At 39.6% G+C, this 15650-nt stretch overlaps 1 protein-coding gene across 1 annotated transcript; it reads left to right on the top strand.

Annotated features, from left to right (window-relative positions):
- Positions 1–9059: 9059 nt before the first annotated feature.
- LOC109207403 lies at positions 9060–13487 on the top strand. The gene is made up of 5 exons (XM_019370310.1): positions 9060–9162; positions 11708–12294; positions 12522–12614; positions 12720–13082; positions 13170–13487. The coding sequence occupies exons 1-5, from the start codon at positions 9060–9062 to the stop codon at positions 13485–13487; spliced, it is 1464 nt and encodes a 487-aa protein (XP_019225855.1).
- Positions 13488–15650: the final 2163 nt, after the last annotated feature.

Genomic DNA, 15650 nt, shown 5'->3' with positions numbered 1-15650 from the left:
CAGAGGGACCGACGTTCCCCAAGGGCCCGTGATCAAGCGGGCAAGGGTTTCCGTCATAGTGGAAGGGAAAATCCGGGGTCGCATGCCTTAGGACGTCATTACCTTCAGTGAAGAGGACTTCGAGACCTTGTCCCATACCCATAACGACGCGCTGATAATTTCATTTCTCTTGAATAACGTTCAAATTAAACATGTACTCGTGGATCCAGGTAGCTTGGCCAATGTAATCAGGTCGAAGGTGGTGGAGAAGCTCGAATTGCTCGATCAAATCATACCTACCTCCCGAGTCCTCAGCGGTTTCAATATGGCCGGCGAAACAACGAAGGGGGAGATCACCCTCCCGGTCAACGTGTCCGACACGTTTTGAAACACAAAATTTCATATCATCGAAGGAGACATGAGATACAATGCATTACTTGGAAGACCATGGATACACAACATGAGGGCAGTACCGTCAACTCTTCACCAGAAGATAAAGTTTTCGGCAGAAGACGATATAAAAACGGTATACGGGGAACACCATGCGGCAAGGGAGATGTTTGTGGTTCATGAGGAGCCACCAACCTCAATACCCTCCACCTCGGAGGAACCAGAGGACAAACAGACCTCCTAGAATGATGAACAAGACTTCCTGGCCCCCCGAACATTCATTGCCCCCGAAGAATCGGATGCAACAAAATCAACGGTGGAGGAGCTGGAACAAGCCATTTTGGTCGAGCATCTCCCTGATCGGAAGGTATACCTGGGAACGGGATTAACCCCCGAACTCAGGAGGAAATTCATTCAATTCCTTATTAATAACATCGATTGCTTTGCATGGTCCCATTTAGATATAACAGGGATCCCGCCGGAAATAACCACCCATCGACTAAGCGTAGACCCTAGGTTCAAACGGTGAAGCAAAAAAGAAGACCTCAGTCCGAGGAAAAACACGAGTTCGTCAAAGATGAGGTAACAAAACTCCTCATAATAGGATGTATTAGGGAAGTAAAATATCCCGAATGGTTAGCCAATGTGGTGGTAGTTCCCAAAAAAGGGAATAAGTTAAGAATGTGTGTAGACTATAAAGACTTGAATAGAGCATGCCCCAAAGATTCTTTCCCGTTGCCCAATATTGATTGCTTGATCGAAGCTACGGCCGGCCACGAGATCCTCATCTTTCTCGACGCCTACTCGGGGTATAATAAAATACAGATGAACCCTGAGGATAGGGAAAAAACTTCGTTCATCATGAAATACGGTACGTACTGCTATAATGTGATGCCCTTCGGGCTAAAAAATACGGGAGTCACATACCAACGCCTAGTTAATAAGATGTTCGAAAACCAAATAGGCAATTCCATGGAAGTTTACATTGATGATATGTTAGTTAAGTCCCTGCATGCAGAGGACCATTTAACTCATTTGCAAGAGATATTCGACAGCCTCAGATGTTACAATATGAAACTCAATCCCGAGAAATGTGCCTTTGGAGTGGGTACAGACAAGTTCTTAGGCTTCATGGTATCAAACAGGGGGATTGAGATCAATCCCGATAAAATCAAAGACATCGAAGAGATTACTGTAGTGAACAATGTAAAGGCCGTGCAACCACTGACTGGGCGAATAACAGCTTTGGGTCGATTCATATCAAGGTCGTCAGACAGGAGTCATCATTTCTTCTCCCAACTCATAAAGAAAAATAGCTTCGAATGGACTCCAGAATGCCAGCGTGCTTTAGAGGAGTTAAAGCAATACCTGACGAACCCACCTTTACTCCACACCCCAAAGGAGGATGAAACACTGTATTTGTACATGGCTGTGTCTGAGGTAGTGGTAAGTGGTGTGCTGGTTCGAGAAGAGCAAGGTACGGAATTCCCTATCTATTATGTAAGTCGGATCCTGGGAGATGCCGAAACCAGGTATCCGCACCTAGAAAAGTTAGCTCTTGCATTAATAAGTGCATCTCGAAAGTTAAAGCCTTATTTTCAATGCCACTGTATTTGTGTTTTAACGACATATCCTCTCCGAAGCATATTGATTAAGCCCGAACTGTCAGTCCGTTTGGCCAAATGGGAAATCGAACTCGGGGGGTACGATATCCAATACCAACCCCGAACGGCTATGAAGTCCCAAATTCTGGCGGATTTTGTGGCCGACTTAACACCTGCCCTCGTGCCTGAGGTAGAGAAAGAAATTCTACTGAAAATGGGCACATCTTCGGGGGTATGGACCTTGTTCACTAACGGCGCCTCGAACGTGAAAGGGTCCGAACTTGGTATAGTCCTGAAGCCACCTACGGGCGGCATGATTAGGCAATCTATAAAAACTACGAAATTGACTAACAACGAAGCCGAGTATGAGGCTATGATTGCAGGTCTGGAATTGGCCAAAGGCCTAGGAGCAGAAGTCATCAAAGCAAAATGTGATTCCCTTCTAGAAGTAAATCAGGTAAATGGGAGCTTTGAGGTTCGAGAAGACAGGATGCAAAGATACCTAGACAAAATTCAAGTCACATTGCACCGCTTCAAATAATGGATCCTGGTCCACATACCTCGAGAGAAGAATAGAATGGCTGATGGCCTCGCAAACCTGGGGTCATCTGTCGAGGAAGATGACTTACTTCCCGGGGCTGTTGTTCAGCTATCCAAATCAGTGATCGAGGAAGGCCACGCCAAGGTCAACTCCACCAGCCTGACATGGGATTGGGGAAACAAATATATCGATTATTTGAAAAATGGCAAGATACCCGTGGACCCAAAGGAATCGAGGGCTCTGCGAAACAAAGCAGCCCGATTCATGCTCGACGAAAACGGATCTGTATAGAAGAACCTTTGATGGGTCCCTATCAGTATGTTTGGGGCTGGGGGACACAGATTACGTGCTCCGAGAAATCCACGAGGGCACATGCGGAAATCACTCCGGTGCCGATTCCTTAGTCCGAAAGGTGATCAGAGCAGGTTACTATTGGGATAGCATGGAGAAAGCCACCAAAGAATTTGTCTAAAAATGCGACAAATGCCAGAGATTCGCACCGATGATTCACCAACCCGGTGAACAGCTACATTCGGTCTTGTCGCCATGGCCGTTCATGAAGTGGGGAATGGACATCGTCGAACCCCTACGGACGGCGCCGGGTAAAGCTAGATTTATTCTATTTATGACTGACTATTTCTCAAAATGGGTGGAAGCGCAGGCCTTCGAGAAGATAAGAGAAAAAGAAGTCATTAACTTCATCTAGAACCATATCATGTGCCGGTTCGGAATTCCTTCTGAGGTAACATGTGATAAGGGACAACAGTTTATCGGAAGCAAAGTAACACAGTTCCTCGAGGACCACAAAATCAAAAGAATCCTGTCAACACCCTACCACCCATGCGCAAACGGCCAGGCCGAGTCCACAAACAAGACCATCATTCAAAACTTGAAGAAGAAGTTGGAAAGTGCAAAGGGAAAATGGAGAGAAATATTACCCGAAGTACTATGGGCATATCGAACAAGTCCAAAATCAAGCACAAGAGAAACGCCTTTCTCTCTGGTATATGGCGCTGAGGCTTTGATACCAGTCGAGGTCGGGGAACCAAGCGACAGGGTCCGACACGCCACCGAAAGCTCAAACAACGAAGCCATGGCTGCGGCTCTCGAGCTGTTGGATGAAAAGCAAGAAGCTTCGCTGATCCGAATGGCCGCCCAAAAACAAAGGATCGAAAGGTACTATAACAGGAGAACAAATCTCCGACATTTCGGAGTAGGGGACTTGGTCCTGAGGAAAGTCACCCTGAACACTCAAAACCCAAATGAAGGAAAGCTAGACCAGAACTGGGAAGGACCGTACCGCGTCCTCGGAGTGATCGGCAAAGGCTCCTACAAGCTCGGTACCATGGAAGGCGAACAGCTTCCAAGCAATTGGAACATATCAATGCTAAAACTCTACTACTGCTGAGGAGTCCGATGGAAGACGCCAAAGCACCCCCCAGCTTGAAGGCCTTAGGTTTCAAGGCATACGTTGCACTCTTTTCCTTCGATCGGGTTTTATCCCAAGAAGGGTTTTACTGACAAGGTTTTTAACGAGGCAACACCTATATGCTACCTAAGGAAAATTTCACAAGTATTCAAGGTTTCTCTTCAATCAACCTCGAACACTAGGGGGCATCCCCCCGGAAGATCACCTTCTCGAAAAAGCCAAGATGAGCCAAAAGGGGTCTCAGTAGGAAAATGATGTATCAGGCCAAACGGTCGAATGAACCGTTTCTGCATAGAATAATTGAGCCCTTGACGATAAAAACATATATACTTGTGCCAAGTAATCGAAGAATATTTCCTCCTCCATTAGCTTCAAAGAAGTATGACACTTTTACAAGAAACAGCTTCAAAGCTAGAGATTTCCCGAACACTCCGGGACTGATGCCAAAAACTCGAGGCCGCATGACCTCCGGGTCGGAAACTTTGAACTTATAAGCCCTAAAAAAGGCAGCACCAAGTCCATAAAAAATGGCTCCAGAGCCAAAAGACTTTCGATGTCGCGGGGACTATCGCCGATGGCCACCCCATCGATTTGTCAAAAATCGAGGTTATAAGACCCCATGCGGGCAACCCCGAGCTCATAAGACCTTCATAAAGGCAAATACCAAACCTGTAAGACATCGGGCAAGGCATGAATCATACTTGTACCGAGTAACCAAATCTGTAAGACCTCAAGTAAGGCATGTTAAAATTTGTAAGACCTTACAAAAGGCATAATCCCGATCTTAAAAGTTAAGGCTATATATCCGAACTTGTAAGACCCTTAAAAATGCATACCGTCGATATAGACGCCGAAACTACTTCACTCGGGGACTAAAAGGCTCCAGACAAATACAAGACTATGGTCACAAGGCTGTACCAGCCAAACTAATGCGACTCGGGGACGCCCGACCATTGCTATAAAAATCACATGCCTTCAATTACTTCGAAAATACTTCAAAAAGAACCGGTTAATCAGGCTACCCTCGCCTTAAGCAAAAGAGCTTCGATCATATCAGCTCCAACCTACAGGCTTCGAAACCATTCAGCCATCGAGCGAAACCTCCCGAGGTGCTCATCTATCGCCGCATAACGGCTCGCAATCAAAGTTCTTATCGATCCATCGAAGAGTCGGGCGAACGTAAAAAATTCGAAAGTCTTTAACGAGGAAAAAATAAAGCCTATATAAAGGTCGTACCGACCCAATGCGTAAGAGCCATTGCCGCCAGCCCACAATAAATGTCGTACCGACCCAATGCGTAAGAGCCACTGCCGCCAGCCCATAATAAAGGTCGTACCGACCCAATGCGTAAGAGCCTAAGGGCCGGCTTAAAATTCAAAAACTTAAGGGTCAAATGAGCTCGAGTTGAAATCCGATTCGAAGACTGAGCCTGAAAACAGTTAACTAAATACGCCTAAAGGCAAACGCTTAAGAGCCACTATCGCCAGCCTATGCTAAAAGGTCGTACCGACCTAACGTGTAAGAGCCATTGTCGCCAGCCTAAAGAGCCTCAGGGCCAATTTGAAGTCACTGCAACCCAACAGCCGGCCCAAAAAATCTCAGGACTGGTTTCTGGACCTAAAGGTCGGTAAACCAGAGTTGAGAACCCGACTCGGGGACTGAGTCATGGGTAAATGCACATGTAAACGAATGCAATGCATGAGAAGTACGTTAATAAAATCTTTCGGAATGTCATAAGACCATTATGCCTTTGAATAATATCATGAAATAAACTTCTTCTTTTTTTCAACTTACGTATTTTTCGGAGACCCATGAACAAATGATATAATAATATAACACATGGGGAATCAAGAATTTAAGTATCTCTAGCATTTCTATGAATAGAGTCATTTATGGAAGTTGTACATTTGTTCGTTTCTTTTGCATCGTATGGATCATGCCAAAAGGAAATAATGGATAGCCTTAACATGCCTGGACTAATTCTCTTGACAATACCTCTACCAGTCTTTTGCGAAGAACACGTAGCGCCGGATCAAAGTATTCATATCTTCCCAAGAAAGACTCTCCCATTACACTCTTCAACATAAAAAGGATAATTGAGCACAGGAACAATCACCTAGTTGGACTACCGACACATTACTACTTCAGTAATACACTTTAATATTCCTCTTCAACTTTAGATAAAACCAGTTCTTGGTGTTAGCTAATCAACTTGTACGTCTTCATCAGCTCCAAAATATCAAATTCCTTATTTGGTCAATATCCTAATGAACCTCTATATAAACCTCCGCATAAAGTTTTTGGGAGTAACCTTTTGTGCATGATGTAACTTCGGGAAATATAAATTACTGCGATATCAGTGAGATGTTTTATGGGTACTCGCAACTTGTAAAAGCTTTAATCTCCAATGTTATATATCAAGACTCTGCCAGCTTTTATCATTTCAACTAAACAAAACTACAATGCTATTACAGTTCATCAAAAGTTGCCATTAAACTAAATTAAGCTAAAGATCCACGAAGGCCATAACTGGAAATCACCAAGTTTCATGCAAGGTCATAATGACATGGGAGATGCAAAAAGAACTAAAGTTTACACCTAAACAATAACAACAAAAAAGTAAAGAGTACACACAAAATTTAAAAATTAAACTAATAATCATGTTATGACACTGGTTTCTCCCTAACTCCCCAGAAAAATTTTAGCAATTCATTTGAATTTTAGTTTAAATCATAATCATGATATAATACAGCTTTCAGGTTTCTTATCGATTCCTAGATAAAATTCTAACAAGTAATTTGATATTTTCTTAGTGTACCAAAGATAATATACAGGTCAAATTGGCTTCTAACTTCAATCCAGTCAACTGTGTCTTAGTAAACAGTGATCACTTTGTGATTCTCAATTTCTCATAGCCTAAAAAGCATGTTTATTGCTTACCATGTTTATTTGGTAGGCTACAAAATATGTCAGATTTTGAAGATGACAAACAAAAAGAACGAATGGTCTTGGAGGGATTGAGCCCATCTCTCAACTTAAAATGAGAAGTGTTATAAAAATGCTGACCTAGATACCAAAACCCTCTAAATTTAAGAGTCATCTTATGACTATAGCATGGCTGCCACGTCATGTTCTTATCCAAATTTTTTTTTGGATAATTACCAATTACCCACATAATTAAGAATTATCTCAACTTATTTAAAATACCACTCGTTTTTAACATATATTATATTTTTCTATCATGGTCATATGGTACCATACAAAATAGATACATACACTATTATTTTATTAAAACATCCATGTAAATATATATATTTTCTCAATATTCTAATAGTCCTAGTCTCATATAAAGAGTATAAATTTTTCGTATGCTTAATTTTTAAAATGGTAACAAGATAACTTTCTTTTTTTGTGAGAAAATAATTTATATCTTTAGAATAAAGAAGTTCTTTTTGCACTATAAAATCTCAAAACGGAAAAAGGGTAACTTTTCTTATGATGAAATACTATCTACTCTTATAATAAATAAAACCTCATTTATAAATTCCCACATGTCATGTATTTAGTTTAAAACTTATCACAACCTTATAAAATCGTATGTATCAACTTTTACCGAAAATGGTTTGCTTCAAAGAAAATACATATCAAGCCAATATATAGTAGTTCCGAAATTCTTCAAACTTACAGGTCTTACATCCGTATCTTCATGTATAACCTTAATCCCTTCCAACTCATATGTTATTACTTCGACGAATCCTAACGTCAAAGTACGGGATGTAACAATATACTTGCATTTCAAACAAGGTCACTAAATCGTCGCTTCAATATGAAAATCATCAAGTGGTTTTGCGAACAATAATTTCATCAAGGCCTTCTATAAATTCATCTCTCAACCCTACACGATTAGGATCATTCCTTTTTTACATCCATTTACGATGCACAAGTTCCATCTACACAAAGAAGAAAACTAGAAATTTGTAAGATATTTAAAATAATTTAGTTTATTTAAACTACTTAATAAGTTATGTTCTTTCACTATAAGAAATTCGGTCAAAATCAACCGCGGTAAACCGACCGAAGTCGTTCGGTATTTTAAAGTACTTTATTTTTCAATTTTTTGTACGAAACCGATCAACTTTAGTCAATTTTATTTTGGAAAAAAAATACGAAATTTTTTAAGAAACCGACCAACTTTGGTCGATTTTTAAAATAAAATAAATTAAAATTAATATTCAAAAAATCGGTCGAAATCGGAGGGTTATTTTAGTTGATCATTTTAAAAATATCGATCGATTTCGGTCGGTAATTTTATATTTTTAATAAACTCGACTGAAATCGGTTGGTTACTTTCGCGTGAAAATGCAATTACAGAGTACAAATATAATAAAAGATAGTCTTAAACTAAATGTACTAATCGTCAAGTGATAGAATATCCTACCATTGTATAGACCACGGTTCGATTCCCAAACGGTGCATTTTTTAATTGCACAATTAAAATACCGACCGACTTCGGTCGATTTTTTCTTCTTTTTGTTGCTTGGGAAATTTTATTGATCGACTTCAGTCGCTATTTATCACCGACCAGCCTAATTTCGACGAATTAAAGTCGGTCGAAAATCGGTCGGCTTTTTAAGTTTTCCCACCGATTTCGGTCGGTATTTCTGGACGGTTTTAGGCAATTTTCTAATAGTGTTTCAAAGATTCCCTTTTGAAATTTATTAATTAGTATGCCAACACATTAGTTAATACATTATATTATTTTAAATTAAAATTGCTAACACTCGAAATCTCACATTTTTCCTTATTCTAAAATATAAATCTCTTACAATAAATTTGAATAGCTTCTTATATCTCAGTAAAGTCAACACATGGCAACTAAGGGTGGTTATCGGATGGATCGGGCAGATAATTACGCTTAACAGTTCGGCTTATTGGTTATCGGATTACAAATATAATAATTCGCTAGCCATCCAATAAAAGAACGGGCGGATTGATATCAGATTAATAATAATTGGACGGTTAACGGACGGTTTATCGACTAAACCAAATAGAATATAAAAAACATATTGTAGAGAAACTATTAGCCAAGTCAAAAATCACAAAGGTGGCAGCTAAAATGAGATCTTGTAGTTACAGTGGAGGAACGAAACATCGACTCAGTGGTATAGCCCTTATTGGAGATCCAAAGTTGGTTATTTTGGATGAACTGGTAGCTAGTGGTAATTAGAATTCTTACTTTTATGCTAAAAATAATTTCTGTTCAAACATTTTCTTTTCCTGATACCTTTATAGACTACTGCTATGGATATGATAACATGATGCGAAAAAAGGGCGTGTCATTATCTTGACAATCCATTCAATGAAATAAGCTGATACTTAAGCGATCGCATAGCGGTGAAAGTATAAATATAAAAATTCTTAACGGGTTAACAGTTTATCCGATAAGAAAATTGAGTAATGCGTCCCCAAACCGTTAAACCGTTAATTATAAAATCTCAATCCGTTCACCATCCATTACCCCGACAATCTGATACAAATAAGCCTATAAGCCATCATTTCGGTTCGGTTTTGAACGGCCCTAATGGCAACTGATTTATCAAATCAACAAATTTCATTCCATACGTCTTTCCTGTTTGTTGTCTTATTATGCAGGAGAACATATCAATCAAAGCTTCAATACTTTAACTACAACACAACTCAAAGTTTCTTCCCACAACCCCAAAAATCAAAACTGAGTCAATATCATAAAAAAGAATTGTTTAACCAAAAAACTGAATATTTGGTTAAAGCTAGAAATTAAGAGAGAAATCGGGTTACTGATAATCAAGAAATGAGAGACTTTGAGAACAACAATAAAGCAATAAATAAGTATATATTTTAATATAATCTCAATGATATTTCGTGTCCTACAGATGTTGAGACCTTCTCCTTTTATAGTTAATTCTAAGAGAAAGTGTAATGCCTTTGTCTTAATGAGGCAATTACGAGCAATAAATGACATTAAAAGAAACGTTACTCAATCATTCCTATTAAATACAAATTCTCTAACGTATTTGGCATTTAATGCTGAATTTAGACTCTTTTACGCTATCAGATTCATGTCTCCAATTCCTTCTGATCTTCGAGCTTTAAATGACTCGAACAGGTACGAGTCTCATTTCATTTGAATAATAGCTCGTGCCTTTAAGTATCTTCTCTCCCGCATCTATTGTTGCTCGTGCCTCCTAACTGATTACCACGTTTTGACCATTTGACCAATCCACGTGTAATGACACGTCATCTTCAATATATAAATTCAGTTTTTTCCCAATACAGATAGTCCCCCCACTTTTCATTTATTTATCAATTAAATATTTGGGAAGTTGATCTTCAGTAAAAAGGGAATTTTTGCCATAATCAATGCTATGACAGTACTAACGCTTCAGTTGTCTTTTCTATTTAATGCATTGCATACGTGTCCCCTTCTCATTAGCTCTGCAATTCTGCAGCCTTTTTTCAAGGCTTTTTCAACTCCACTATTCACGAAGTGATAGTTGCCTTTATTATAGGCTTTCCATCATTACACTTCTTAGTCATTGACGGTTTCTTTTATATATAAACTTAACCCTTCTTCCATAAATTTTTACCAAATATTTCACTATTTACTCCTATTCACTTCTTCCTCTGTTCACATCTTTCTACCATGTCATCTTCGAATCCCAACCCTAGGAGAGTCCCAATTCTTGACAGTTTCCCCAATGCCCCTGTGAGACACAGAAGAGGTAGAGGAGGTAGGCTTCGTGGTGGTACCTCTGGTTCCATCACTCCTTCTTCTAGCTCTGGCACTATTTCTAGAGGTTCTTTCACTAATAGATCCTCTTCTAAAGGCAAAGAATCTTCTGAGTCTATTCAAGAACCTTTGGTCGAAGAAATAGTGCCGACCTACTTATTCTTCGATCATGATAAAGAATCCCTTCGTGACCAAGTAATTAAGCTAGAGAGAGCTGACACCTATCCTTCTTTAATTACTGAACCCTTGATTTCCACTGTTCGAAAAGATTGTCGTTGGAGGGATGACTTTCATATAGTTATTCCTAACCCAAACCAGAGAATATCTTCTTATAGGATTGGTTTTTCCTCTGTTTATACTTATCCCTTTACTTTGGGATTTATTCCTGCTATCGACTCAGTCATACTCGATTTTTGTCGTTTCTTCAAAATTTGTTTGGCTCAAGTTGGCCCTCTCGTATGGAGAGCAGTAGCTTGTTTAAGGTATGTATCGGTAAAGGCTGATGTTGACTTTACCTTCTCCCATCTAATTCAACTTTACCATCCCAAGCTGTTCCGCAATGGTGTTTTTACCTTAACTGAAGTAAAAGGGTTTTGGTAAGCCCTAAAGATGATAAAGATCGAAGCTGGTACACCCGTTACGTTGCGGTACCCACAGTTGGTTTGGTGGGTGAATCAAATATTCCCTTTCCTGAGAAATGGAACCTTGCACGTAAGTATTTCTTCCTTACAGTATCTATTTTTTTTTTATTTCAACTCCTTTTCTAATTTCATTTTTGCTTTTTTGTAGCAACCATGGGAGATGTGGAACCCGTTCCTAATTTCCGTGGTTGGGTAAATGCTATTTTGAAAGCCGTGCCTATGGAGGCACGAACCTGGAAATCTATTTCCAACAAACATGGTTGGATAGTAAAAACTCACGGTATGCGTCCCTTATTATTTCCCGTATGTTAAATTCTTTCCCCTCTTTTAACTTTTTATCCTTCTTTTTGTCAGGATTTGCTATTCGAGGAATGTCAGCTGAAGTAGCTATTGCCCTTCGAGCCTCTTTTGGTACTCCTCTTTCTTTGCAGAGAGCACAAGCTACACTGTCAAAGAGGAAAGTTGTTGAAGAGGATTCTGAGGATGATGAAGATGAAGACACCTCTTTGATAGCTAGACCTAGAGCCAGGAGACACATCATTTCCGAAGATGAAGCTGAAATTTCTCCTGCCCGTGCCTCCTCTCTTACCGAACCTGTTACTGTTGTTTCTGATGATGAAACCATTCCAAGGGACACCATTGAATCCACTCAACGTCTCTTCACTGACGGTTTCGAAAGTGGTGAACTAGGTCCGGTTTTAGATGAAGTTCCTCTTTCCTCTTCCATTCCTATTCCTTCTATTCCTCCTTTGGTTTCAAGTGCTTCTTTGCCCATTTTATCTGTTCCTGCTTCTTTGCCAATTTCTGCTCCCTTACCTGCTTCGACTCCTTCGACTCCTGTTATTTTCATCTCTTCTAACGTTCCTCCTTCTATAGCTCCCCCTTCCTCTGTTCAGCATGCAGAGGAGGGTTCCAGTAGCAGAAGTTTGGCTATGAGGAGTGTAACACTTGAGGTTCCTGCTAATAACAGTCTTTTAAGGAAGTCTGGTGGAGCAGATGTCTGGCTTGAGCCTTTAATTGGAGACATTGAGAAGAAGAAGATGGACAGTCACAGTTGCTTAACTTTGATGAATGACATAGTTCATTCTACGTTGAAGGTATTCTTCCTTTACTTTCTAATAAGTTTCTTTTATCTCTAGATTCTTATTTTCATGAGTTGTCTTTGTAGGCCAACCTTATTGGCACGAAATTGATGGGAAGAATTTCCCTTTTAGAAAAGAAGGCCCGTGAGTCTGATAAGACTATTCTCGAGGCTGAGAGGGTAGCTAAGGAAGCCCAGTTGGAAGCAACTAATTGGAAGGAACAATTTAAAAATGCTCAAGAAACGATAAAAGAATTGCAAGAAAGCAACCATAACCTGGAGCAGCAAAAGCGGACTTTGACTTCTCAATATGCGAGAGCCGAAGCTTCTTCTAGTAAAGCCGAGAAGGATAAGGAGCGCCTTGAGTGTTCCTTTTCAGAGCAGTTATCAAAGTCAAGTGAAGAAATCAGAGAACTTAAGGCACTCTTGAACAAGAAAGAAGAGTATGCAGGAGAGTTAGTACAAAACTTGACTCAAGCTCAAGCTGATTTGAAGATCTCCTCTAATAAGGTTCGTGCCTTAGAGAGTTCTCATGCCTCCCTTGAAGCTAACCTTGATTCCACTTTAGCTGAAAATCAAATGTTAAAGAATGATCTTGTTATGTGGGAAAGGGATTATGAACTTCTTGAGGAGAAATTTAACATAGAGGTGAGTTGGGCTTTTCTAAACTCTCGTCGTGATGCTTTAACTGAGGCCAGTCAAGAAAACTTTGATTTAGAATCGGAATCGGGAAAGGTTTTGAAAACCATTGAGATGACCCAACAACCACTTGACTTTCCTTCTCCGGCAGATGAAGCTCCCGTGGTTGAAGAACCTTTAAATGAAGAAGCCGTTGCTGTGGCAGTTGAAGTTGAAAATGTTGCAATTCCAGCTCCCGAGGGTGAAACTTCTATGAATCAGTTTGAGGAAGCTGAAGCTTCCATGACTCTTGCTCCCCTCGATGAATCTAACACTTCAATTCCAGCTGAAACCGCTCCTGTTGTTGTTTCTTCAGAAGTTACCGTTCCTGAAAGTGAAGCTGATATCATAACTTCTGATGTTCCAGCCCCTTAGTGACCAGTTTATGTTTTCAAACTTTATTTTTATTTGCTTTGTTGATTGGTGGGTTATCCCTTGGTCAGTTTTTAAGGGATTTTTTAGAAAAAGTCCCCAGTTATCATAATGGGGCACTTGTATAAACTTTTTTTTGTTGACTAAGTTTTTACTTAGTCTTTTTAACTATATCAAGAAGTTTATTAGTACTTCAATATGTTCTATTCTTGCCTTTTTCTTATCTATTTAGGACTTATAGAATAGTTTAGCATTTTTAGACTTTGAAAATGCTTTATGATTCTTCTCATGACTTATTAACATGAGGCTTATAAAAGAGGGCCCTTTTATATATATCGACACTTAATGAAGAAGACGTCTCAACTTCATAATGGTGTTACAATACGATGAAAGAAATAGGAACACACATGTTTTGTTTGGAATAACTTTGACAAGTTTTTGAATATTACATGTATTAAAATACATCTATAACTTTCTCGTAACTGTTTTTCTTGTAACAGATTTTAACAAAATAAATATAATTCAAACAAGGTTTTTCCTTATAACCCGCTTCAGTATATAGTCATGACCTTATCTTCATGTATTTGGAAGGGTTTGAGAGGTGACTCCATTGTTCTCATGAGTTTGAGAGGTGACTCCATTGTTCTCATGAGTTTGAACATTATGATGAATGTTTTGCATCTTCATTTGTTTTGATGGGAAAGAACACAATGATGAATGCTGAGGTTCCGTAACTTCTTATCGACACTTGTCTCTTTGTGGCTTGATTGTTTTGATTTTCGTTCGGTTTACGTATCTGTTTTCCCGCACGTATCTGTGTACAATATGCAGTCCCCCAAGTGTTTGAGTGGTGAAGTATGAAGCCTCGAGCACTTGTAAGTTTCTCTCAATTTGGTCCTTTTCCTGAAACAGAAAAATATACGGGACTCGGAGATGCGATTAGAGATGAAGACTGCCTAACTCGTGTGTATTTCCATCAGAATAATTGTAACCCTGGGCTGGGAATTTTAGAATATTCCATTTTGCCGTGCAGGTCGTGACTCATCATTTGGCACGGGTAAGGGTTTTTGCCTAGCATCTAAAATCGTTAGTAAAATTTTAACAATTCAAAGAAAAATTTTAACATAGCGATACCTGACCATGGGTACTTTCTCAAAAGTAATATCTCTTTAGGTGGACAGCATTCCAATGTGAGGGTAGAATCTTCCCATCCATTGTCTCTAACTCATATGCTCCTTTTCCCGCAATATCACAAACTCTGAAAGGTCCTTCCCATGTTGGACTTAGCTTTCCTGAATTAGCGGCCTTTGTAGATTGGAACACCTTTTTAAGCACGAAGTCCCCAATTTTAAAAAAACTGAGGCGTGCTTTCCTGTTGTAATACCGTTCAATTACTTGCTTTTGTGCTGCCATCCTTATTATGCGGCTTCTCTTCTTCCTTCGAGCAAATCAAGGTTCACCTGCATCTCTTCATCATTTGATTCTTCCGTTGCTTGAGCATATCGTGTGCTCGGTTCTCCTATTTCAACTGGGATTAAGGCCTCCGCACCATAAACCATTGAAAATGGTGTTTCTCCCGTGCTTGTTTTTGTCGTTGTACGATAAGCCCATAATACTCCAGGTAATACCTCAGGCCAATTACCTTTTGAATCTTGTAACCTTTTCTTCAAGTTGTTGATAATGACCTTGTTTGTGGATTCCGCTTGTCCATTACCCACTGGATGGTATGGCGTAGATGTTATCCTTTTAATTTGCCAACTTTGAAAAAATTCTGTGATTTGAGCTCCTATGAATTGTGGACCATTATCACACACGATTTCCTTTGGCACTCCAAAGCGGCATATTATGTTCCTCAAAAAGAAGTCTTTAACTTCCTTCTCTCGTACCTGTTTAAATGCTCCTGCTTCTACCCATTTAGTGAAATAATCAGTAAGTACAAGTAGAAACTTCACCTGACCTTTTGCTTGTGGTAATGGACCTACGATATCCATTCCCCATTTCATAAAGGGCCACGGAGCTATGACAGGATGCAGTAACTCAGCTGGTCTATGCATATTATTCCCGTACCTTTGACATTTATCACATTTAGACACAAAACTATTTGCTTCCTCTTCCATCTTAGGCCAATATACCCTGCTCGAATCAATGTTTTTACCAGCGACCTTC

The sequence above is a fragment of the Nicotiana attenuata genome, unplaced genomic scaffold (genome assembly GCF_001879085.1).
Source record: "Nicotiana attenuata strain UT unplaced genomic scaffold, NIATTr2, whole genome shotgun sequence".
Lineage (NCBI taxonomy): Eukaryota > Viridiplantae > Streptophyta > Magnoliopsida > Solanales > Solanaceae > Nicotiana > Nicotiana attenuata.
The sequence above is the reverse complement of the archived record's forward strand: the minus strand, read 5'-3'. Positions and strand labels throughout refer to the sequence as shown.

Bases quoted from the DNA above. Each gene is read 5' to 3' on its own strand.
- LOC109207403 (XM_019370310.1), top strand. From the start codon at position 9,060: ATGAGATCTTGTAGTTACAGTGGAGGAACGAAACATCGACTCAGTGGT. The intron at 12,295-12,521 runs GTAACACTTGAG...TTGTCTTTGTAG, and splicing joins GAAGTTTGGCTATGAGGAGT to GCCAACCTTATTGGCACGAA. The intron at 13,083-13,169 runs GTGAGTTGGGCT...GAATCGGGAAAG, and splicing joins AGGAGAAATTTAACATAGAG to GTTTTGAAAACCATTGAGAT.